At 51.3% G+C, this 22,306-nt stretch overlaps 1 protein-coding gene across 1 annotated transcript; it reads left to right on the top strand.

Annotated features, from left to right (window-relative positions):
• Nucleotides 1-1,873: 1,873 nt before the first annotated feature.
• Nucleotides 1,874-20,430, top strand: SFXN4 (sideroflexin 4). The gene is made up of 14 exons (XM_045854236.1): nucleotides 1,874-2,049; nucleotides 3,214-3,279; nucleotides 5,122-5,196; nucleotides 6,059-6,085; nucleotides 6,174-6,228; nucleotides 7,415-7,440; nucleotides 8,182-8,235; nucleotides 8,317-8,373; nucleotides 8,499-8,564; nucleotides 9,593-9,671; nucleotides 10,540-10,655; nucleotides 16,397-16,482; nucleotides 18,016-18,133; nucleotides 20,027-20,430. The coding sequence occupies exons 1-14, from the start codon at nucleotides 2,011-2,013 to the stop codon at nucleotides 20,102-20,104; spliced, it is 942 nt and encodes a 313-aa protein (XP_045710192.1). The 5' UTR covers nucleotides 1,874-2,010; the 3' UTR covers nucleotides 20,105-20,430.
• The last annotated feature ends 1,876 nt before the right edge of the window (nucleotides 20,431-22,306 follow it).

Raw genomic sequence — 22,306 nt, 5'->3', positions numbered from 1 at the left:
TTTTAACACCATTAATTGTTGGTTCGGCTTATGTTATTGGGCTCTAGTTTTCCTCCCGACTATGTCCACAAACTTCTGAGCATTTAACCTAACTCGGGCCCCACCCCCAGGGAACTCAGGTTAGGGGGCGCGAGAAATAGAAGCATGTATTCATTATTTCGGTAAACCCTACAGTGCCTGCCGTGTGCCAGGTGCTGTTGTGGCGGCCCAAGAGTGACCAAACAGCGACAGACCTTTTCCTTCATGCACTTGCATTTTAGAGGGGGAAACACGGTCAACAGAACAGTGAACAGAAAGTTTGGGAGGAAAACAAAGTGGAGCGAGGTGCAGGTGTTCTAGGTAGGGTCGTCAGGGAAGCTCTTGGGGGAGAGACGGTCTCCCCAGGCCTGTTTTCTCACCTGTACAATGAGGGCGATCATTGTGCCTGTTTCAGGGTTTTGATGAGGATGAAATGAAGTCACGTGTCCGAAGTGAGGGCAGTAGGGGGGTAGGAAGGTTCCAGGCAAAGGCCCCAAGGCAGGAATTTTGGTGGGAATGGAGACTTGCAGGGCCTTGGGACTTCACAGAGCAGTGGGGGAGGAGAGTGGTGATGAGCCCAGAGTGCCCCAGGGGCACACCAAGAACTTGGGATTCTGTTCTGAGATGGGAAACAGGAGGGTTTTGAGAAGAGTTACATCAACTTGTTCTCATAGGATGGCCAGCTCCTTTAAGACTAGATTGTAAGGGTCCAGAGAGGGCAGCTGGGTTGGGTTTGTCACACCTGTGGGTAGAGCGGACAGAGTGACACAGGTGTGCTGACTACTGGGGTACAATAAATACATTCCTGGGCCACAGGGGGACAGTGGGGCGAGGAGGGGCTCTTTACCTAGCTATGGGCATCAGGGAAGGCTTCCTCAAGAGGAGAGGAACTTTCACGGTTGTTGAAAAGTGAGCCAGGTCAGCTGAGGGAAAGGAGCTGTGGGCCTGAAAAAAACCCTGATCTGGTTTCAGGTTCCCTGAGGGGAAGGCAAGGAGGGAATAGGCTGGCTGGGTGTTGGTGGCCCAAACCCTGAGGCAGGTACTATTATTACCCTCACTAATGGTAAACAGAACTGGGGAGAGTGACTTGACTAGGGTCACACAACTAAGAAATGGGTGGTGCTGGGTCCCCAGCCCGGCACTCCTGAGGATCCCCCCACCCCAGCCATCACCCTAAACATCCACACTGGCTTCCACCAACCCCTACCTACCATCCCAGTGAGGGGGTGGAGGAGGGGGCCTCAGGAAGAAGGGAGGTTCATTTTTTCTCTCTACCAAATGCCCCTGTTTGATCTGGTTATCAACAGAAAGACCTGGTTTTGCCCCAGAGCTGGAGGAAAAACTTACCCAGGGCCAGCTTCAAGGCCCGGGCTGGGTTTAACGCTCTGATCTTGGCTCTTCTCGATCTTGTTACATTTTCAATTTTCACTGGGCCACGAAAATTATGTAGCCAGTTTTGACTATCCCCAATATCTGTACCCTGGGCTTCAGAGGGCAACAGAAGGGATTTCCGAGGGTATGCCCCAAAGCTTACGTTGGTGCTGTGATATGGGGGTTCTCTGGGAGGTGACCCCTCCCGCCCTGGAAGCGGCCAGGCTACTCTAAGGGAAGAAGCATGGTTGAGATGACTTGGTCTGTGAGAAAGGTGGGCTGATAAGAATAGTGGGTGCGCGGTGACCAGGGGCACTAGAAGGCAGTGACACCGAGCAGCCGGTGTGCAGGGCCCTGGGAGCTCGGGAACGGTGACAAGAGCGGCCATGTGCGGCCCTGGCGCGTGTGACACTAAGTCGCGGGAACGCTGGCCCGGGGATTGGAACAGGGGGCGCGCGTGCGCTCGGGGCGGGGCACGCTGCCTGGCTCCTCCTCCGCGCCTGGCCTGGCGGCGGCGGCGGCGGCCTCTCCAGCCATCACGTAGGTTCCCAGGAAGAGAAGCCGGAGGAGGAAGCCCGGGGGCACACGGCTCCGGGGGGGCGCAGCAGCACCGCCGGCCGCATGGAGCCCAACGTGCGCTTCTGGATCACGGAACGCCAAGTACGGCCCGGGACCCGCGCGCCTGGGGGTGGGGCGAGATGCGTGGAGTCGCCCCGCTGGCCCGCGTGACCTTGGGCAGGCCACGTGGTCGCATTACCCGCCTCCCCACCTCGCAACCCCGAGAGAGGGCGTAAGGGAAAGCCTGGCTTGCCGGAGGCCAACATCCACGGCTGCCATCTCTGCCCCAGGCCTGGCTAGGAAGGGTCGCCTTGCAGATCGCCCTAAATGAGGAGTCAGTCTCCTTTCGCAGGTGTCTGCCCACTGCTGCCTGAGCTGTTGCCGAACATCGGGTTGCCTCTGGTTGGAGAGGAACGGGTCCTCCCGGGAGCCCCAGCCTCCCAACCCCCGTGGGCGGGGCCGCTCACGCTGTGAGAGCAGTCCCGCAGGCCCCGCCTCCACGCAGTGTCTGGGCCGGCGCCGTCCAATAGCAGCAGGATGGGAGCCAAGCAGATAATTTAAAGTGTTCTGGCAGCCACGTTACAAAAGGCAAAAAGAAACATCCGAAGTTAATTTTAGTATGTTGTATTTATCCCAGTAGATACAAAATATTAACTTTTCAATTTGTAATCTGTATAAGATTATTAGTGACATAGTTTACGTCCTTTTTTTTCCAATTATGGTTAAGTCTTGGAAATCTTGTGTGTATTTTACACACACAGTGCATCTCGATTTGGCCTGGCCGTGTATCAACGATTCCAAAGCCACATGTGGCTAATTGGACGGCGCAGTTCTGGGGTGTTCTCCTTCAGCCCGCATTTACCTAAAGTAGGGCCCAGCCTGTTTTTTTAAGTTGGGGAAACAGAGAAGGGACAGGGAGCCCAAGGTGGCCCTGCAAAGCCAGAACTCAAAACCGGAACCACGGTGAAGTCTGGAGCAAAGCATGCCTCCTTTCTCCACCGGCCCACCGTTTAATTCCTGCAGAGCAATTTGGCAGAGGAGTGGTTCAGAGCCCAGCCCCCCGAGTCTTTTCCTGACCCGGTTCCCTTCACCATGTTCGTGAACCCTTCCAAGCCGCAGCTTCCTCACCTGGAGGATGGGGTTTTTAGGAGACGCTGCAGGCAGACATTCCTACTGGGTTCTCAAAAATAATGTTAGCAGTTCTTATTACTGTGTATCTTTGTTGTTCTGCTCTGTTAACCTCTCGGGTGCTTTCCCCCTCCTAAGTCTTTTATTCAGAGAGTTCTTCAGTGGACAGAGTTATTGGATCCTACCAATTTGTTCATTTCCGTTGTAAGTATTTGTTTGTTTGTTTGTTTTCAGACATCATGAATTTTACCCTTTATACTGAAACGAGAAGTCTGTGTGTCTCTTTTGAAAGTAGGCGAAATACGAGAACCCCCACACACGCATTAGTGCGCTTTTATTCTTTCCAGTGAGCTTTTGAGACAGGAAGGGTGGCGAGTGAAAGTGGACAGACAGAGAACCGGTCCTCCTGAGCTCTGGGCCGGGTGCTGGAGGTTCAGAGAGGGTTGGACAAACCTCCCTGGGAATGGAAGACAGACGGGCAGTGCTGGTCACAGACCCTGACCCAGGGGTCGAAGGGCGGGGTGTCACAGGGGATTGGGGGAGGGTGTGGAAGGGGGGCTTGGGGGGGGCACTGTAAGTAAAGCCCAGGGGAGGAGAGCAGGTCACCCAGTCTCTGGGGCTTTTTGTGAGGGGGATCCAAGTGGTTCCTGAAGGTCCTTGTGTGTGTCTCAGACAAGACGAGTTTGCACTTGGCCTGCAGGGCAGTGTTTCTGTGACACAGGGTTTCTTTGGTGACCGTGGGTTGTGACCAGAGGGGTCCAGGCTGTGAGTGAGGCGATCAGCTCACAGGACGGCAGAGCCTTTAAACAGAAGTCGAGGGTTGGAACCAGGTGTGGCTGGGGGATGTGGCAGAGAGATCCTGTCACCAGCAGTGACCCTTTGGGCCAGCCCCAAAGGGACACGCCCATCCTCATGCTCAAGATGGTCCATTTAGCCTTGTTCATAATAGAGAGAAACAGGAAACAGCCTGAATGCCCAGCAGTAGAAATATCTAATATGGTATATTCATACAGTGGAATACTGATTAGCTGTTAAAAGTGATGATCTAGTAATCAACACAGGGGAAGTAGAAACATACAATATACATGTACATGGTGTTAAATGGGAAAAAATAGTTATCTGTGATGTTTAGTGGAAAAGCAAGATGCATAAATACTGTATGCAAATTACAAAAAAATCCAACACTTCATATTTATTTATGAATACATGTATTCATGTGTGTATGAGCAAGAAAAAAGGACTGAAAATTTATACCTTGAACTCGTAATAGTGGTTACTCTGATAGGATGGAGAAGAAAATGAGACTGGGGTGCTGGTTCTTTTGGGGGAAAAAATTAGAAACCAATATAACTGAGTGTTTACAGTTGTTAATTCTGGGTGAGGGAAATTATAAGTATATAATCATTCTTTGTTTTTGCTTTTTTAATTTTTTAAAGATTGTATTTATTTATTTGTAGACAGAGGAGAAAGGAGGGAGTAAGGGAGGGAGGAAAACATCAGTGTGAGAGAGAAACACTGATCAGTTGTCCCTCCTATGCTCCCCGACAGGGGACTGAACCCACAACCCAGGCATGTGCCCTGACCAGGAACTGAACCGGCAACCTTTTGCTTTGTGGGACGATACCCTGCCAACTGAGCCACACCAGTCAGGGCTTCTTTGTATTTTCTGCATTTAATTTTTCCCCTTAAATTACGTACAAAAGAGGGGAAATAAGACTGAACTGACTAGATGAGGGGGGAGTGAGAGAGAAGGGACTTCCAGTTTCTGACTCTCGCAGCCGAGTAGACGGTGGTTTCGTTCCCTGAGACAGTTGACAGCAGAAAGAACAGGGAGGTGGCCGCGCCAGCGGGGTCAGCTGCTGGGGCTGGCTGGGAGGTCTGATTGACAACATCCTGGCACTACCCTGATGGGAACTCCTAGGAGGTAGAAAGCCTTAACTACAAGTCCCATTGAGATCAGGTGTGATAAGCATGTCATTTTTAAATCTGTGGCTAAACCTGTGCGATGTTGAGCTAATGGCTTGATGCCTTTGTATTTGATTTTAGGCAAAAATAGAGAAATCGAGGCAACTATTGCTAAGAAATGAAGATGCATCTATTCATGACTTGGGGGACCAGCGGGTATGTATCGAGTGCCCTGGTGCACCTGGTTCAAGACTGGTCTGTGGGTGACTCTGCCTTCAGATGATGGTCTGAAGTCTGCTGGCGCTTTGCCATCGAAAACGAGGGACCTGCTTTTCAAAAGTGGGTCAATTTTTTCCTTGTAGTTAGAATTCCTTCCCATAAACCAGAGTAGTAGTAGGTGCCAGGAGTTGAAACTAGTAATAAGGAGAAAATCATAGGGTTTCTCCTGTGCAATGGATACTAGTGGGGCTGCTCTATAGCCGATTCCTGTAGCCCTGTGGCGGATTCCAGCATTCAGGCAGGCCTCAGAAATCCGAGTCCATTTCCTATCAGAGGCAGTGTTCCGGGACAGGACTCCATTCCCGCCTGAAGACTCAAATGCAGTCTTTGTCACCTGCCTTGCTGTGAGTGTGTGGGGCTTTGCAGAGCCTACAGACAAGCAGCCCAGTGAGGCAGCCTGTGGAAAGCTCGTAGATTTAACAGGGGTTTTCCAAGAACCTGCTGGGGCCTCTGGGCTCCCGGGCTGGCTCTGTTGCACGTGACTTGGGTAACGGCGTGTTGTCCCCACACAGCCTGCCGAGGGGTAGGTTAGGTATCGGCCTTGAGTGCTCCAAGGTCAGAGCCTTAGGGCTTTTTCACGTTTAGGTCCTTTTCCTTACGTTTCTCTTTGGTTACGCTTAGTTCATTTGTTCGTTCGGCTCGTGTACTCAAATTTGTCCGTCCGTCTGGTATTTGGCGGGGGTGCCCTTCGCTCCCCGAAAGGTGGGGCAGAGGCAGCATCAGAAACGAGCCTGGAGAGGTGGGTTTTCGGCCAAGCCACCCACCTGCAAAAGCTATTGCTTGTTTTTTCTCTTTTTAGATACGCGAAGCTTGGAGGAGAAGTCTGGTAAGTGTCAGCCCCTTCTTCATCATTTTTAGCCTCCTAAAATAACGAAACCAAACGTCTCGCTAACCGCCTGCTTACCTGTTGGCAGTCCACAGTGCATCCTGACAGCAGCAAACTGATCCCCGTTCCTTTCCGACCTGCAGGTGAGCCGACGCTGGTTTTCGGGGGTGGGCTGGGCAGGTGTGATGGGAAGAGCTACAGAACTCTGCCTGCCGTGTTTTAACTGTTCTTTTCCGAGAAGGGTTTCTGACACTGAGTCTGGAAGCCACAGTTTAAAAACAATGTGTGAGGGGAATGGGGAGAGCGGGGTCCGGGGCTGTGGAAAGATCTGGGCTTTGGGAGTGAGGGCGCTGGGCTGGTGCCGGAAGCTCCCATGCCCTCACCAGGCTGCCGCCCCCCCAGCACCTGCACGTGCTCACCAACCCAGAAGCCCTCCAGACTGCTGCTGGTAGCCTTTCTATTTTTAGATTTTATTCATTTATTTTAGACAGAGGGGAAGGGAGGGAGAGAGAGAGGGAGAGAAACATCAATGTGTGGGTTGCCTCTTGCATGCCCCCCACTGGGGACCTGGCCCACAACCCAGGCACGTGCTCTGACTGGGAATCGAACCAGCGACCCCTTGGTTTGCAGGCCGTTGCTCAGTCCATTGACCCACACCACCAGGGTCTGTTAGCCTTTTTAAATGGAGGCTTCATTGTTTGTCCTGGCTGGGGAAATCATTGGCCATTGGCGATTAGCTAAACTTGCAGCCCCTCTCTCATCCCTTGAGTTGGAGGTTCGGGGAGTCGGGCCTGAAAGGTCCAACCCTCTCATCACTTGGTTGGTTGCCCTGGCAACCAGCCTCCAGCCCTCGGGACTTTCCTAAAGTCACCTCATCACCACAAGCTCCAGTGGGGTGGAAGAGGCATGTTTACCAGACTGCCTTTTTCTCACTCTGGAAATTCTAAGCATTGTAGGATCTTTTGTACTAGGAGCGGGGAAGGAGGGGATTTCACGTTTTGTATTATAAATCACAGTGTCCCAGATGTATTAAAGTCACAGGCAGGGCGAGCAGGTGCCTGTTAATGCTGTTTTACCTTCAGTGACGGAGACTCGGAAGGCTGGTGGCTGGGACCCTCGTTAGGTCTTTCTGTACTGCAGTGATTTAAATTTTTGCTACATTCATATAGTTATATTTATTAGGAAAATTAAAAGAATGAGTGAAAAATACCCTTTGAGGTCCATGCATTCAGGGGGCTGGGGGCTGCAGAAGAGGTTTTAGGGGGACCTCCAGCCGGGGGGTAACCCCTCCGGCTTCTCTGCAGCCGCTGACTCTCTTCTCCCCCCCAGCTCTCCTGCCTTTCACGACGCCCATGGTGAGTAAGCCCCTCCTTGCCGTTGTGTCCGCGGCGGGGGCAGCCTGGGACATGGGGAAGATGTCCACCTGTCTCCTCAGTTCCAGCTCCAGTCCCTGTCCCGTGACTGCCGGATAGACAGTAATGGATTCCTCACTTCCGACCCTTGTCTGCTCTTCGTGTACCCCCACCCACGTCTCGCCCCCCAGCCAGTCAGGCATCCAGCGCATCACAGGGTGGTCCTTTGAGCGCCTGCTAAGCCCAAAGCACGCTGGGAGGAGAGCCACGAGTTAAGATGCCACAAGCCCACAGAGTGGCCTTTACCTTCTCTCCCCAGGTGCTTCACCCTGACCCAGGCCCTCACTGGGACCTGGAATTGCCCCCAGCAGGCCCCAGCCCACCTTGGCTCTCCCTGGGTGCTCCTGCAGAGTGACAGCACTCCCCCACCAGCCTTGCACACCCACCCTGTGTCTGTGTCCGTGTCCCCTTGAAGTGCACCCTTCTCAGCTGTCCTGCCCAGGTGCAGGTCTCACAGGTGGACCACCGAGGGACCCCAGTGTCCTCAGTGTCCAGGTGGCGCTCGTTCAGTTTCACTGTCCCACGGACCGGACCGGTGGCTCCTGCATCATCACACCTCCCTCTCCTTGTCCCTGCCCCTGGAGGTCCCAGTCCTGCATCTCCCCTGGGGACTTCTGTGCTCTTACAAGCTCTCATTCCTCCAAAACACTGTAACTGTACATTTGTTTTGTTTTCCCTCTAAAGGTATTTTTGTCCCTGGTGCCGGGGAAAAGCCTGAAGTCCATGATTTTACCTCAGGTAGCAATGATTTTGATATTGTGATGACTAAGTTTTGCTCTGGAAACCCGTGTGTGATCCGCTTGCCTCTGTTTTCTGCAGCTGTCTTTCTGGAGCTACAGCGCGGCATTCAACATCATCAACGGGAACGCGAGTTACGTGAGTGCTGCGAAGGCCGCCTCGGGGTTGCAATTTTGTATCGTATCTTTGGGAGTTTTGTTTTTATTATCTTTCCTGGGTAAAGCTGTGCTGTTGGCTAAATAGATACTGTTGTTTCTCCCTAGAATCGTCACCCATATGAGAGTGTATTACTAGGGGCAGGAGTGGTTGCTTCTACGACCTTTTTTGCAGTAGGTATTTTAAAATTCTTTCTATTGTTCTTGTTCCTCAGAATAAAATAAAAACTTTATTCTGATTACAAATCTATATCCCATTTTAAACAATTCATACAATATGCCTAAGATGTAAAGAAAATAAAGCCATCTGCAATCCTATCACCCTCATATAATTATGTGAGTATTCTGAGTTATATTCTAGGCATATCCTACTTTTTTGAAAAATTAGTCCATGCTCCATAAACATGGTGTACACATTGTATATTGCGTTGGGTGTCAGGATATGGTAATGGTTAAAAATATAGACTTTAGAGTTGGATAAGCCGAGGTTTATATCCTGGCTTAATTCCTGAATAGCACAGTGACTCTGGACAAGTTAATGTCCTTTCTTGAAACCTTCGCACATCCTTCTGAGGATCAGGGGAATAGCTCAGTGCTGCATGGATTCAGACATACACAACGAGCCCTGGCTGGTGTGGCTCAGTGGACTGAGTGTCGGCTTGGGAACTGAAAGGTCGCCGGTTCGATTCCCAGTCAGGGCACATGCCTGGGTTACAGGCCAGGTCCCAGGTTGGGGGTGTGGGAGAGGCAACCAATTGACATATCTCTCACATAACAGTATTTCTCTCCGTCTTTCTCCCTCCTTTCCCCTCTCTCTAAAAATAAATAAATAAAGTCTTTAAAAATAAGTAAAAAATAAAAATACATGGAGCTCCCTGGCTGTGGTCTGACCCATGGTAGGAATGAGGTGGATGCTGGTTCCCTGCTATCGCATGTGGTCAGCTGGTTTTTGGTCTCATGCAGTAATGATTTTTCACCCTGGCTGGTGTAGCTCAGTGGATTGAGCGCGGGCTGCAAACCAAAGCATCACAGGTTCGATTCCCAGTCAGGGCACATGCCTGGATTGCGGGCCAGGTCCCCAGTGGGGGGGTCATGTGAGAGGCAACCACACATTGATGTTTCTTTCTCTCTCCCTTCCCCTCTCTAAAAATACATAAATAAAATCTAAAAAAAAATAATGACTTTTCTCTCTTCCTTTTTAGTTATTCCCTCATTTACTCCTCATAAAGTATGAGCTGAAAAGCATTTTGCTAAGAAGAACCTTGCCTGTCGTCATTCTCGGTAAGCGGGAGGCAGGAAGTCTTTGTGGCCCTTGAGCCTTTCCCCATCTCCAGGGACGGACGCTCAGGTCCCGAGGCCGTACTGCGGCTGAGGACAGCCACCGTTTGCAGCTGGCGGGTGCCCCCAGGCCCAGATCAGATCTTTGATTGGAGAGATGCCATTTTTCCCGTAGACACCCCTTTAGTTGTCAAAGGATGAGCCCAAACCTGGAAACACAGATTACGTTTTAAAGACTGTCTGTACAAGCCCTCTACACGCATTGTTTTACCTGTGCATTGTGACCCTGACAGCAGTTCATGGGTGGGCAGTATCACTGCATTTACAGGTGAGGAGACTGAGGCGGGGGGAGATCAAGTAACTTTCCTAGGGTCGCAGGGAAGCAGCAGAGATCTAACCCCTGCCAAGGGAGTGGCAGAGAGATTAACCAACTATTTTAAGTTTGCTAGCCTACAGGTTTGCTAATTCACGCTCCAAATTTGGGTTTGGGAATCAGGACTTTGAAGAGTTGGCAGGAAGTTAATGGTAAAATTTGGGAAATTGTTACAGAAACCTGGTCAAAGTGGCTTAAGTAAAAAGGGGGCTACATTTAAGGGGTCCTAGGGTTTCTCCTGGCATCCTGTCAGGGAGCCGGGCTAGAATTTCCGGGGTGCTGGAAGCCAGGGCTGGGTCGCAGTCGATCTGAGACTGACAGGCCAGCAGCTCTGACCCAGCTCCGCAGCCCAGGACACAGCCTGGTTGGCCCAGCACAAGTCAGGTGACCACTGGGGGGAAGCACAGCCACTAGAGAAAGAGCCTTGACCCCAGAGAAGACGTCTTCTCACTGGACTAAAGCTCATCTCTCTGTTGTGTTCTCTCCCTTAATCCACAGCCTACATCAGTGCAATGAATGTTCTTGCATCCCGAAGTTTGGAGACCACGCGAGGGATTGAGGTCATGGACAAGGAAGGCAAGGTCATAGGTTATTCCAGAAAAGCCGGGACAAAGGTAGGGGGACGCAATGGTGCTTACCTTTTGGGAAAAGAATTGAATTTTCTGTTTGAGAGCTGGTAACAAGTTCACATTTCCCATCTGACTTCTTATCCTATCTTCCCTCATTCTGGGGGAGATTCTGTGTCGTGCACTCTGATGTTTAGATTGTGCATTAGCCCTGGCCCGTGTGGTTCAGTTGGTTGGAGCATTGTCTTGTAAACCAAAAGGTCGCAGGTTCGATTCTTGGTCAGGGCACATGCCTAGGTTGTGTGTTCGGTCCCTGGTAGGGTTGCATGAGAGAGGTAACCGATTGATGTTTCTCTCCCTCTCTCTCTCTCTCCCTTCCACTCTCTAAAATCAGTAAGTGTGTACTCATGTGATGGTAAAAAAAATTAAAGCAAAAGATCGTGCCCTGGCTGGTGTGGCTCAGTGAATTGAGTGCCAGTCTGTGAACCAGAAGGTTGCTGGTTCGATTCCCAGTCAGGGCACATGCCTGGGTTGCGGGCCAGGTCCCCACTTGGCGGGGGGGTGTGAGAGGCAGCTGATCAATGTATCTCTCACACATGGATGATTCTCTCCCTCTCTTTCTCCCTCCTTTCCCCTCTCTCTAAAAATAAATAAATAAGAATTAGGGAAAAAATGATCGTGTATTAGCACGGGTTCTCTGGAGAAACAGAACCAATAGGATGCCTATCTGTCTGTCTGTCTGTCTACATAAATATACATGGTGAGATTTATTTTTAATAACCGGAGGTGCAGTTGTCCTGCTGGGAATATGTAGGGCAGGCCTACAGGCTGGGAACTCAGAAGTGGGTGCTATGGTCTTGAGGCGGAAGCTCTTTGGGAAACCTCAGGTTCTGCTCGTAAAGCCTTCAGCTAATTGGGTGAGGCCCGTCCATACGGGGGGCGGTGAGCTGCTTTACTTAGTCAGCTGATCTTAGAACAGCCCCACCTGGGCGGGGTGGGGGTGAGCTGCTTTAAAGTCAGCTGATCTTAGAACAGCCCCACCTGGGGGCGGGGGGTGAGCTACTTTAAAGTCAACTGATCATAGAACAGCCCCACCGCAACAGCTCGATTCACATTTGAGTAAGTGGGAGCTGTGGCCTCGCCGAGTGGAATGACTGTTGCAGATGGGTGTCTGCCAAGGGCCAGGCCTCTCTGAATGTGAGATTTTTTTAAAAATTTATTTTTAGAGAGAGAGGAAGGGAGGGAGAAAGAGAGGGAGAGAAACATCGATCGGGTGCCTCTTGGATCCCAGCTGGGGACTGAACCCTCAACCCAGGCTTGTGCCCTGATGGGGAATCGCTTTGTGGGACAAGGCCCCACCGACTAAGCCACAGCGGTCAGAGCGAATGTGAGATCGTGTTCTTCAAGCTCAGCATCCGCCCTCGCAGCCTGCTCTGAACTTACGGAAGTCGGGGACAGCCTCTCTGCCTCTCCGAGAACCTCCCTCTCCCACTCACGGCGCATTTCTTCATCTTTAGGGCCTGGCTTGCTATCAAGGATGGCCTAAGAAACCCAGTGCTGTGGCCCAAAACTCTTCAAAAAGTCCTCAATGTTTAATAATTTTTATTATCAAATAGCTGCTTCTTTTGCTCATTTCAACACAGTGACTTGTGTATACATTCAGCTCTGAGGACCTCAGGGAGCCTCTGATAGTTTTATTTTGGGTACGGACTTTGTAAGAAAGATTGTTTTAAACAAATGAGATCTTTTGGGGGTCCCTGGGAAGTGACTTCAGCTGAAGAATTGTAATGGGAAGCAGTTTTTCGCAAACGGCATGAGAAGTAACAGGCAGCAGCCCCCGATACGAAGCAAGAGAAGGGCCAGCTGGTCAGCCTTGTGCCCAGCATGTGGGCGGCAGAGGAGCTCAGAGAAAGAGGGTGCTCATTCAGTCAGGAAATGCATCATGGTTCCACCCACGAAACACGTCGCTCTGAATTCTAGCAGTGATTCACAAAGCCGAGTTACCAACCATCGGTAACGTGCTACTGTGTCTCTACCAGTCCATCAAATTAGCATGTCTCTAAAAATAATGGCTACCTTTCTGCATGAATTGCAGCAGGGACGTGGTAATTGCCAGTATCAAGGAAGGAAACTTCTGCCAGAAATAAAAGACTTCATTTTCAAAGTGAAGATTCTGTGCCTAAGAAACCACCCTAAAGAGATGTTTTTAACAGCTTTATTGAGGTGTAATTTACATACTATGAAGTTTATTGTAAGACTATAGCTGGGCCCTGGCTGGTGTGGCTCCATGGGTTGAACACCAGCCTGCAAACCAAAAGATCACCAGTTCGATTCCCGGTCAGGGCACATGCCTGGGTTGCGGGCCAGGTCCCTTGTTAGGGAGGTGTGTGAGAGGCAACTGATCAATGTTTCTCTCCTTTCTTTCTCCCTCCCTTCCCTCCTCTCTAAAAAATTTAAAAATTCTTTTAAAAAATTATAGTTTGATGAATTTTAATAAATTGAAGCAGTTATGCAGCCATCACTCTAGTCCAATTGTAGAACATTTCATGACCCTAAAAATTTCCGCCATGATGGTCGGTCACGCTCCCATCCTACCCATAATGCCAAGGAAACACTGACCTGCTTTATGTCTTCATAGTAGGGCCTTTTCCAGAAACTTCATGTAAATGAAGTGTACATTAGTTTTCTGTGTCCAGCATCTCCGACTTTTGAGGCTCATCCACAGTTCGCCCAGCTTTCTATTGCTGAGCAGTGTTCCGAGGTACATGTGTACCACATTTTTGCTGTTCCATCCTCCAGGCAGTGCATACTGGGCTGTGTCCCGTTTGGAGCCATTATAAACGGTGCTGCTTTGAATGTTCATGTGCAACTCTCTGGACATGTGAGGCCTGTCCAGAAAGTACCCAGCCATGCACTAGGAAAAGTAGAGGCATTTATTGGCGAGGCTACAAGATACAAGAAACATTGACCGTAGGACAATGACCCCTATGTCCCCTTCAAGGGAGGCACCTTGCGACCTCACTCAGTTCTCCCAGTTGCCATCAGCTGCCCCGTTGTGTTTTCCTGAGTTTCATTAGTGATCTGAAATCTTTTCCCTTTCAAAGATGATCTTAGAAAAAAGCCAGAAGTCGCAGGGCACCAAATCCGGGCTGTAGGGAGGTTGAGTCACCTGGGTGAATTGATGTTTCACCAAAAATCTCTGCACGAGATGGGATGCATGAGTGGGTGCACTGTCGTGATGAAGCTGCCGATCACCAGATGTCTATAGCTGCAGCCTTCTGAGTCGTCCCAGTAGTTTCTGTGGAGGAATGTTCAAGCTTGACACAAAGTTTGATGCAGACTCATTGCTCTGTTTGCTCAGTCATTTTGAATGTGATGGCCACACAGTACACATGCTCACTCAATGGCATCTACCGCCCCCACTGACTAGTACAGTGAAGGTGTCATTGTTCATGCATGAACATTCCAGTCCACTCTCCGTGGCTGCCTGGTTACATTAGTGTCATGCAAACCATTCTCATTATATTAACAATGGCTGGACTTTTTCCAGACAGACCTTTTATGCTTGCATTTCTCTTTAACTCAGGTTTTTTTTTTATCCTTTTTTATCTTTACCTGAGCACATTTTTTTCATTGCTTTTAGAAAGAGAGGAAAGTGGGCAGGAGAGAGAGAGAGACCAAAGAAATATCTATGAGAGAGAAACATCAATCAGTTGCCTCTCATAGGCTTCCCAGCTAGGCATCGAACCCACAGTCTCAGTACGTGCCCTGACCAGGAACAGAACCTGCGGTTATTTGGTGTACGGGGCGATGCTCCAACCAACTGAGCCACACTGGCCAGGGCTCTTCAACTCTGTTTTAACTGCAGGGTGTTGGCGATGTTAGGAACTCTTCCTACAGCTGAAGAGAGAGCCAGTGTTTAATCCACGGTTGTTGCTCAGCACCGCTGGCGCACCAGGCACCGCACTGGGGTCCGCACACCCTCACCAGTCCCAGTCCCTTCTCTCCAGGGGCCGGGAGCGCCGGGCCTCCCAGTGGGGAGGCATCTCAGGCCCTGCTAGCTATCTAGGTATCTAGTCCATCTCGCCGGGAGGAACCTCACTTTTTTGCATGAATGCCAACTTAGGGTAAAAGAAGGGTTTGATGGTCTGCTTTAAAAAAAATAAGTTTATCTTTCTCTTAAGAATAAAGTGTCTGCAACAGTGCGTAAGCATAAGCCTTCTTTTATCATTTCCCTGCCACTGAAAGGTTTATTTTCTTTGGCTAAAATTTCAGAAACTGCGTAACCAGCAATATCTGATTGTAATAGGGCACCTTCGATCAGATTTCAGGAGACCAGTCCACGTTGTTCCCCCTTGACTGGCCTTGGACGCCGCCCCGCCGTCGGCTGTAACTGGTCTCCCAGTGCTTCCGAATGACGGCTGTGGCTGTCTTGCTGGGAGCGTCTTCCCCGTGCACAGGGGACACGGGAGACGGGCTGGCCTCGCCCCACGGATGCCGAGACACACCCTGCTCACAGTCGCTTTTCTCTTCCTGAAGTGGAGCAATTTTATGTCACGTTTCTGGGAGTTTATTTTGAGAGCCACCCTCCCTGGCTCCCTCGGCCATCGTGGGGGAGAGGCATTTCCCGCAGAGGGGTCAGGCATGCCAAGCATCCGTGTGACAGGCAGACAGCAGGTGTGGGCAGGGGAAGTGGAGCTGGGAGGGAGGGAGGTGGGGGGAGGGAGTGGGGGCCTGTGCGCCTGTTTGTCTTGCCCCGAGCGGCACTGGGTGTGGAGCTGTGTCTTACCCAGGGCCTGGGTTCTGGAGTTCACATGGTGCCATCTGTACCCATAATTCCCCTTGAAAGTCTCTTACATTGTCCTTGAGTACACAGGATTTTATGCGTATAGCCCATATAGTAAATTATATATTTAAATGTTCACTACATAATGTATATAATAGAAAAGGTGACAAAACGTCCTATGCTTTACATACATGTTTGTGCAAAATTGCATAGCACACTTTTATTATTTTTTAAGATTTTATTCATTTTTGGACAGAGGGGAAGGGAGGGAGAAAGAGGGAGAGAAACATCAGTTTTTGGTTGCATCTCATGCACCCCCTACTGGCGACCTGGCCCACAACCCAGACATGTTGCCCTGACTGGGAATCGAACTGGTGATCTTTTGCTTCGCAGTCCAGTGCTCAGTCCATTGAGCCACACCAGCCAGGACACCCTAGCACACTTTTAATTGCACAAACAGAAGATGGGTGCGTGCAGGCAGGCTCATGCGTGTTCCCTGTGGGCGTGACCCCGTGCTGGTGCACTCTGACCTGGCTTTTGGAGCATTCCTCCGCTGGAAGGGGTAGGAATAACTGGGGAGCTGTTCGGGATAGGGAGGCCAGTGGCAGAGTCCTGGATTTAAAGGAGAACATAGCTTGGTCCTCATTGGCAAAAACCGGCATTTCTGCCAAGGGGCCTGCCCTTTGGTTCTGAGAGAGGATTTGTCTGCCAGGTGCCTTTGCTCATCCTTAGTATTGTATTTGGCGTGGTCGGCGGACTGACGGAGCCCATTGCAGAGTCGGGAGGGTGGGGCATGAATCCCATCTGCGGTCACTCCTGGCACCGGCCCCCGCCGCCCTACGTACGTGTGCATGCCGGGTGCTGCCCCCACCTCTTCCCTGGTGCGTTCGTTTTTTAAGTGAGGAAGGAGAGTTGCTCTCTGCTTGTCTCTGTCGTGAGTTACAGGACGCCTGGAAGTCATCTCACCCCACGTCCTAAGCTGCCTTCCTTCCCTCTCTGCCAGGCCGTGAGAGATACAGCCACGTCCAGAGCCTTGCTGTTTGGCACCTCCGCTTTGATTCCTGAAGTCGTCGCAAACTTTTATAAACAGTAAGACACCATCAAAATCCTTACAGAAACCCGTCACACCTGAACCTGGCGGGTGGGGTGGGAAGACGGTGCTTCCGTGGTCTTCCTACCAGACTCGCTCACTACATGAAGACGGTCAGATTAACGTGGGGCAGGCGTGCCCGTCCCAACAGACCTGGTGCGCACGCAGCCTCGGTCGGCTCTGTGTTCTCGGGCGTGTCCCAGCACCTGCTGAGGCGTGTTGCCTCACTTCTAGAGTGATGGCTTTGGGTGCTCCGCAGGTGTCCCCACTCTGATGTGCTGTGAGCGTTGCCCGAGCCTCTGTCCCCGCCTTCATGCCAAGCATGTATTCAATCAGCTTAAGCGGCCCCGGATTCGGTAGACTGTCATCCCTTTTGAGAAGCCAGAAGGGGGCTGTGTTGGTTGAGATACCGGGCACAGGCGGGAGGTGGAGCCCACAGCCGCTGAACACGAGCTGTAGTGCCGGCCCAGTCCTTTCCGCTCCTGCCACGCACGGGCTTCTCCATGTTGATGAGGGATGTGACTGTCCCAGTTATATCCTCAACCACGTGCTGAGGAGAGAGAAAAACACAGCAGACCCCAGGGGAGGCAGGAGTGTCTTCCACTCAGTTCACAAACTCCCAGGGAAGGGTTTTATTGGCCCACGTGGGGCCAGCTAGGAAGCCCCTGCTAGAACCACGTAAGGAGCATTTTTCCATGAAGTAGCAGCGTCCTGGGCAGTGCCAGCTGTACTTCCCACGATCACTCCGGGTGGCTGGGCGTGGGGACTTAGGCTCAGTCAGCATCTTCCTGGACCGCCCCAGCTGGCCTCAGAGCTGGCTGGCTCCTGGGACGGTGGGGCCCTCCGGTCAGTCCCTGGACGCCCGTGTAATGGCACTGGCTGCCTGGAGCAGAGAGAGGGTCCTGGTTTCCCAGGGGCCTTGGAGCGCGCCCAGAAGGACCATGTGCCATCCCACAGCCGTGATAGTGTCCAGGCTGGAGTGACCACCATGGCCGACACAACCCTTCCATTTTGCACCTGAAGAAACAAACCCAAAGCTCAGAAGGGGGACGCGACTTGCCTGAGCGCAGCTGGTCTGCCCGCAGCAGAACCCTGCCCGCACCCCTGGGTCCTGGGCTCTGACTTCCGGGCTGGGGTGCTTTGCATCTTCCCACAGTGTCTCTCACACTCTCAGAGGTCGGGGTCAGAACGTCACATCTGTATCGGTGTAGCCCTGGGTGGAGAACACGGGCTCTAGGATCTGACCTCTGGCTTTTGAGCTTTGGGATTTTGGACAAATCACTTACCGAGTTTCCCCGTGTATAATGCGCATCCATGTTTGCGTGCACGTTACACACGGCAGAATATGGTGACTGGACGCTGGCTGCCTTCTCTCGTTTACCTGAAGGAGATGATGGGTGGTGGGGCGCTCCAGTGAGCACATGCACGTGAAGTCCTCACTCCGGGCCCGACGCCCGTGAGCCAGACAGCTGGCCGCCGGCGGGGCAGAGGGCGGGCCCCTGAAGGAAGCCCCGTGCCCCCGTCTCTTCCAGGACCCAGTTGTTCAGGCGGTACCCGCGGTCCTTGTGGACCTTGAAGCTGTCTTGCACCGTCTTGGTCATGGGGCTGATGGTGCCCGTTTCTTTTAGCGTGTTCCCCAATATCGAACGGGTAAGTGCCCGCGTTTGTTTGACTTTCTCCTGAAAAGTAACTTTCTCTTCCTCTCGTTATGAGAGTGAAATATTAATTATTCTCTTTCTAAAAAATCTGCCAAAGGTTTACCAAAGCCTAAAAGAAAATAACATTGTTTACACAGAATCCCATCTCCCCCCAATCCCTTGTGCAGTTTTGAATTCTGTTTTTAACAGTATATCAGAAACATTTTTATGGGGTGTTTCAAAAACAAACTTTGAGATACTTTAATCTATCATATTCTCGAGCAACGCCTCATCCAGTGGAAGTCTCTGCGGCGATGGAAATGCCCTGTATCTGTGGTGTCCTAAATGGTAGCCACTAGCTCCAAGTGGTTGTTGGGCACTTGAAAGGTGGCTACTATGATTGAGGAACTGAATTTTAAATTGAATCTGATTTTTTAAAAATATTTGATTTATTTTTAAAGAGGAGAAAGGAGGGAGGAAGAGCAGGAAACATGTGGCAGGTAACCCAGGCATGTCCCCTGACCGGGATTCAAACCCGAGACCTTTCTGTTTGCAGGGCGATGCCCAGCCCACTGAGCCACACCAGCCAGGGCAAGTTTGATGTAATTTTAACTTAAGTACTCACACGTGGCTGGTGGCTACTGTATTGGACTGCGCAGTTCTGTAGACGAGGATGTGTTGCCGTTTGTGGTGAGCGAGCCTGCGTGGACTCAAACCCAGCTCCTCCATGGCCTTGGTCAACTTGCTCACACTCTTTGAGACTCAGTCCCTGTATCTGTTAGACAGAGACGGCTATAATGGTGTCTCTGCAAAGGGTTGCTGCAGGTACCAAAGGGCATTGTCGCTGCTAGTAGGTAGTAGCGATTTCTGGCATTTCTTGTCTGAAAACTTCAAATGCTTGTTTGTGCCACTGAGGTTAAAACTATCAGTCATGCTCTCAAAGCACCTACAGGGCGGGACAAAAGTAGGCTTACAGTCACATATACAAAACAGAGTTTATTCTTGTATTATTATTTAGTGATTATTGTATTGTTTTCTATACAAACAACTGTAAACCTGCTTTTGCTCCACCCTGTGTATTTATGGAATGCTTTTGTTCCAAACCCAAATTCTCTGAAGTTCAGGTTTACAGAATCGTTAACTCAGGCAACTTTGGCAGCATATAACAGAGATTTTACATACTTTAAGATAGTTGCACCCTGACTGGTGTGGCTCAGTGGGCTGGGTGTCGTCCTGCAAATTGAAACGCTGGCAGTTCCTTTCCCAGTCAGGGCACGTGCCTTGGTTGCAGGCCAGGGCCCCAGTTGGGGGTGGTGTGCAGGAGGCAACTGATCGGCGTTTCTCTTTCTACCTCCCTTCCCCTCTAAAAATAAATATATATATATATTTTTTTTAAGGAAGGTGGTGAGGGACAGGGGTAGAGAGAGGAGTAGCTTCTCATTAAAATAGATAAAAGAAAAAAGTATTTTCAGTTCTCATAGTCCCTTTTAGAACAGTTTGTTACAGTCAGATTGCAATAAAAGCGAACTCTGCAAACAGTCCCTTCTGATTTCATGGATACTCAGAGCAGCGCTTAGTAGCAGGACGGGCCATTTACAGGAGGTTTCAAATCTCGTGGGATTGGCAGATCGTTAATAGTTAAAGCTGAGTGATGAGTACATGAGGGCTCATTATGTTCTGTCTGCGTTTGCTTATGTTTGAAATTTTCCAGGAGAATGTTTTTAAGATGTTAGGCTATGTGTTTTTGCTCTGAATTAGACATCACTGGGGGAAAAAAAGTTGGACCGTAAAACAAATACTTTCTGAAATTAAAAAAAAACACCAAAAAGCACCAAAAAACTTGGCTTCGAAGGCAAGAAAAGTTCTTACTAAAAATACTAAGGATTGAACTGTGTTTTTTTTTCAGATACAGTGCAGTAAACTGGAAGAGGAAATCCAGTCTGCAACAGAAGACACAGAACTCTTCTACAACAGAGGGGTGTAGGGGTGAGTTTTAGGTGACTGGTTCCTGCTCGAAGACCTTCCTCTCGAGGTCTCAGTTTCGAGGACGGTGCCAGAGGTCGCCTGGAAACCCCCGAGGTGTCTGCGCAGATGGATGGCTTGCAGTCACACGTGCCCAGACCTTGTCAAGGCTCGCCAGGCCCGCGGCTTTGAAGCCTGGATGGAGGAAGAGGGATGGCAGGCTGTCCCGTCCGGCCTGCCCCCACGGGACTGCCGAGGGGGTGGATGGGTGATGTTCAGGTTCAGTTTTCGGTCTGTCAGCCCGTGAAATGACACTGTGAAATCACTAATAAACTCGTCCCAAGTTGAGCACTGGAAGACGTGAAGGGTCCACGAAGCCCGGGGCACCGGCGTTAAATCGATGGGCCATTTCCAGGCAAACCTGAGCCTCCGGTGGGCCGGTGAAGGCCTCGCCCCCAAAGCAAGCCTGTCTCCCTGCTCAGCTTGCTCCCATTTCGTACAGCTATTTAAAACCTTTGCCACCCGCCACCCAGCCCCTTTCTCGGGACTGGCCAGCGACCCTGCCTCCTCCTGCTTCCCAGTCAGAACCACGGCCCTTGGCCAGCCGTGGACTTCCTGGCCCCAAACCTCCGCCCACGCCCAGCCTTCCTCCTCCATGCAAGGTCGGCGGGGCCCTCGGTTCTGGGCTTGTCCCTTCTTTCCCCAGGGTCTCTCTGCGCCCAGCCTCCTCTGTCTGCTTCTTCCCAGTAGCAGTTAAACTGCTCGAGTCCCCTGCCTCATTGAAAAAGCAAAACCCCCATTCGTAGCCACACATTTTCCAAGATCGTCTACCCTCAGTTTGCACCCCACCTTCCACTCCGCTGCTGGCTTGCTCTCCCCTGGCAATAGACTCACATGCAGCTGCCCCTGCGCTTTGCCATCTGGGTGTCTGCTTGACACCTCCCAACCTCAGGAAGTGTCCCCACCACACCTGCATCAGGCAGGATCACTGGTGGCACCCTTAGGCCACCCTCCCCCCACTCCCACTCAGCAGACTGAGCCGGAGGCCTCTCTGCGACTCACTGCATGGCCACCGCTGCAGCCCAGCTGTCCAACAGCAGCCCCTGCTGGTATCACTCATCTGATTTCTTTCTGGCTCCCTCCAATTCGTGCTCTTCTAAACCACACCTGCCTAAAAGCCTTTAGTGGCTTCTTGGCACTTCAGGGTCCAGTTCAAATTCCTTACCATGCAGGCAGGAGCCAGCCTTTGCCTTACTCAGTTCTTGGTGCACCCTTTCCTCACTCTGGAGCAACGTCCAGCTCCTCCAAGGGGCTGTGCTCTCTGCCCTGGGCCTTCACACCCACATTCCTCTGCTCTGGGCTAACTTCCTTGCTTACGCTTCAGGTCTGACGTGGACATCGGTCACTCCCTCCTGGAAGCCCCTCCTGTGCTCCCAAAGCACTTGCCACACCACAGCACAATGGCCTGTTTGCAGACCCTGTGCCCCGTAGACTGTCCCTTGAGAGGAGGAAGTGTCCTGTGCATCCAGGAGGCCCCCGTGCACTGCACAGTTGGTACCCCAACACCTGCACCCCCGAGGAACGCTGCCACCGCACCCTGCCCCAACTCACCAGAGAGATCTCTGGCCTTTCAGTTTTCTCTGGGCTGGAATGATGGTAAAAAGGGTTTCACAACAAATGGCCTCAAGGGTCAAAATTGGTAAAATCGACCTACTAGGTGGCTCAGGACAGCCCCAGGCTTACAGTAAACGGAAGGACAAATGTGCAAAGGCCCCAGGTGAAGGCTTGCCCGCTGACGGGAAAGTGGCCACGTGAGGGCCTCCTTTCAAAGAGGACACTGGGAAGGAGCCGCTCTGGGGATGGGTGAGGGAGGGTGAGGGCAAGGAGATGATGGGCCGAGCCAAGTGTGGAGGAAAGGAGCTTTCGCTTTCACTTTAATATTTTTTTTTTTTTAGAGGGAAGGGGAGGAGGAAGAGGAAGGGAAACATCCATTGTTGTCTCCTACACACCTTGACCAGGGACCAAACTATGACCCAGGCACGTGCACTGCCCAGGAACTTGAACGGTGATCTGTTGCTTTGTGGGGCGGCACCCAGCCAACTGGGCCACACTGGTCGGGGGCCCCTTCACTGTCAGATGGGTCTTTGAATAATCCCCCAGCACATCTGCAGTTGACAAAAGGTTGTTTTGTTTTGGAGTGGGGAGAATTAGTGAAAGGGCACAA

The sequence above is a fragment of the Phyllostomus hastatus genome, unplaced genomic scaffold, assembly GCF_019186645.2.
Source record: "Phyllostomus hastatus isolate PE091 unplaced genomic scaffold, TTU_PhHast_1.1 phas_scaffold_1066, whole genome shotgun sequence".
NCBI classification, from domain to species: domain Eukaryota; kingdom Metazoa; phylum Chordata; class Mammalia; order Chiroptera; family Phyllostomidae; genus Phyllostomus; species Phyllostomus hastatus.
The sequence above is the reverse complement of the archived record's forward strand: the minus strand, read 5'-3'. Positions and strand labels throughout refer to the sequence as shown.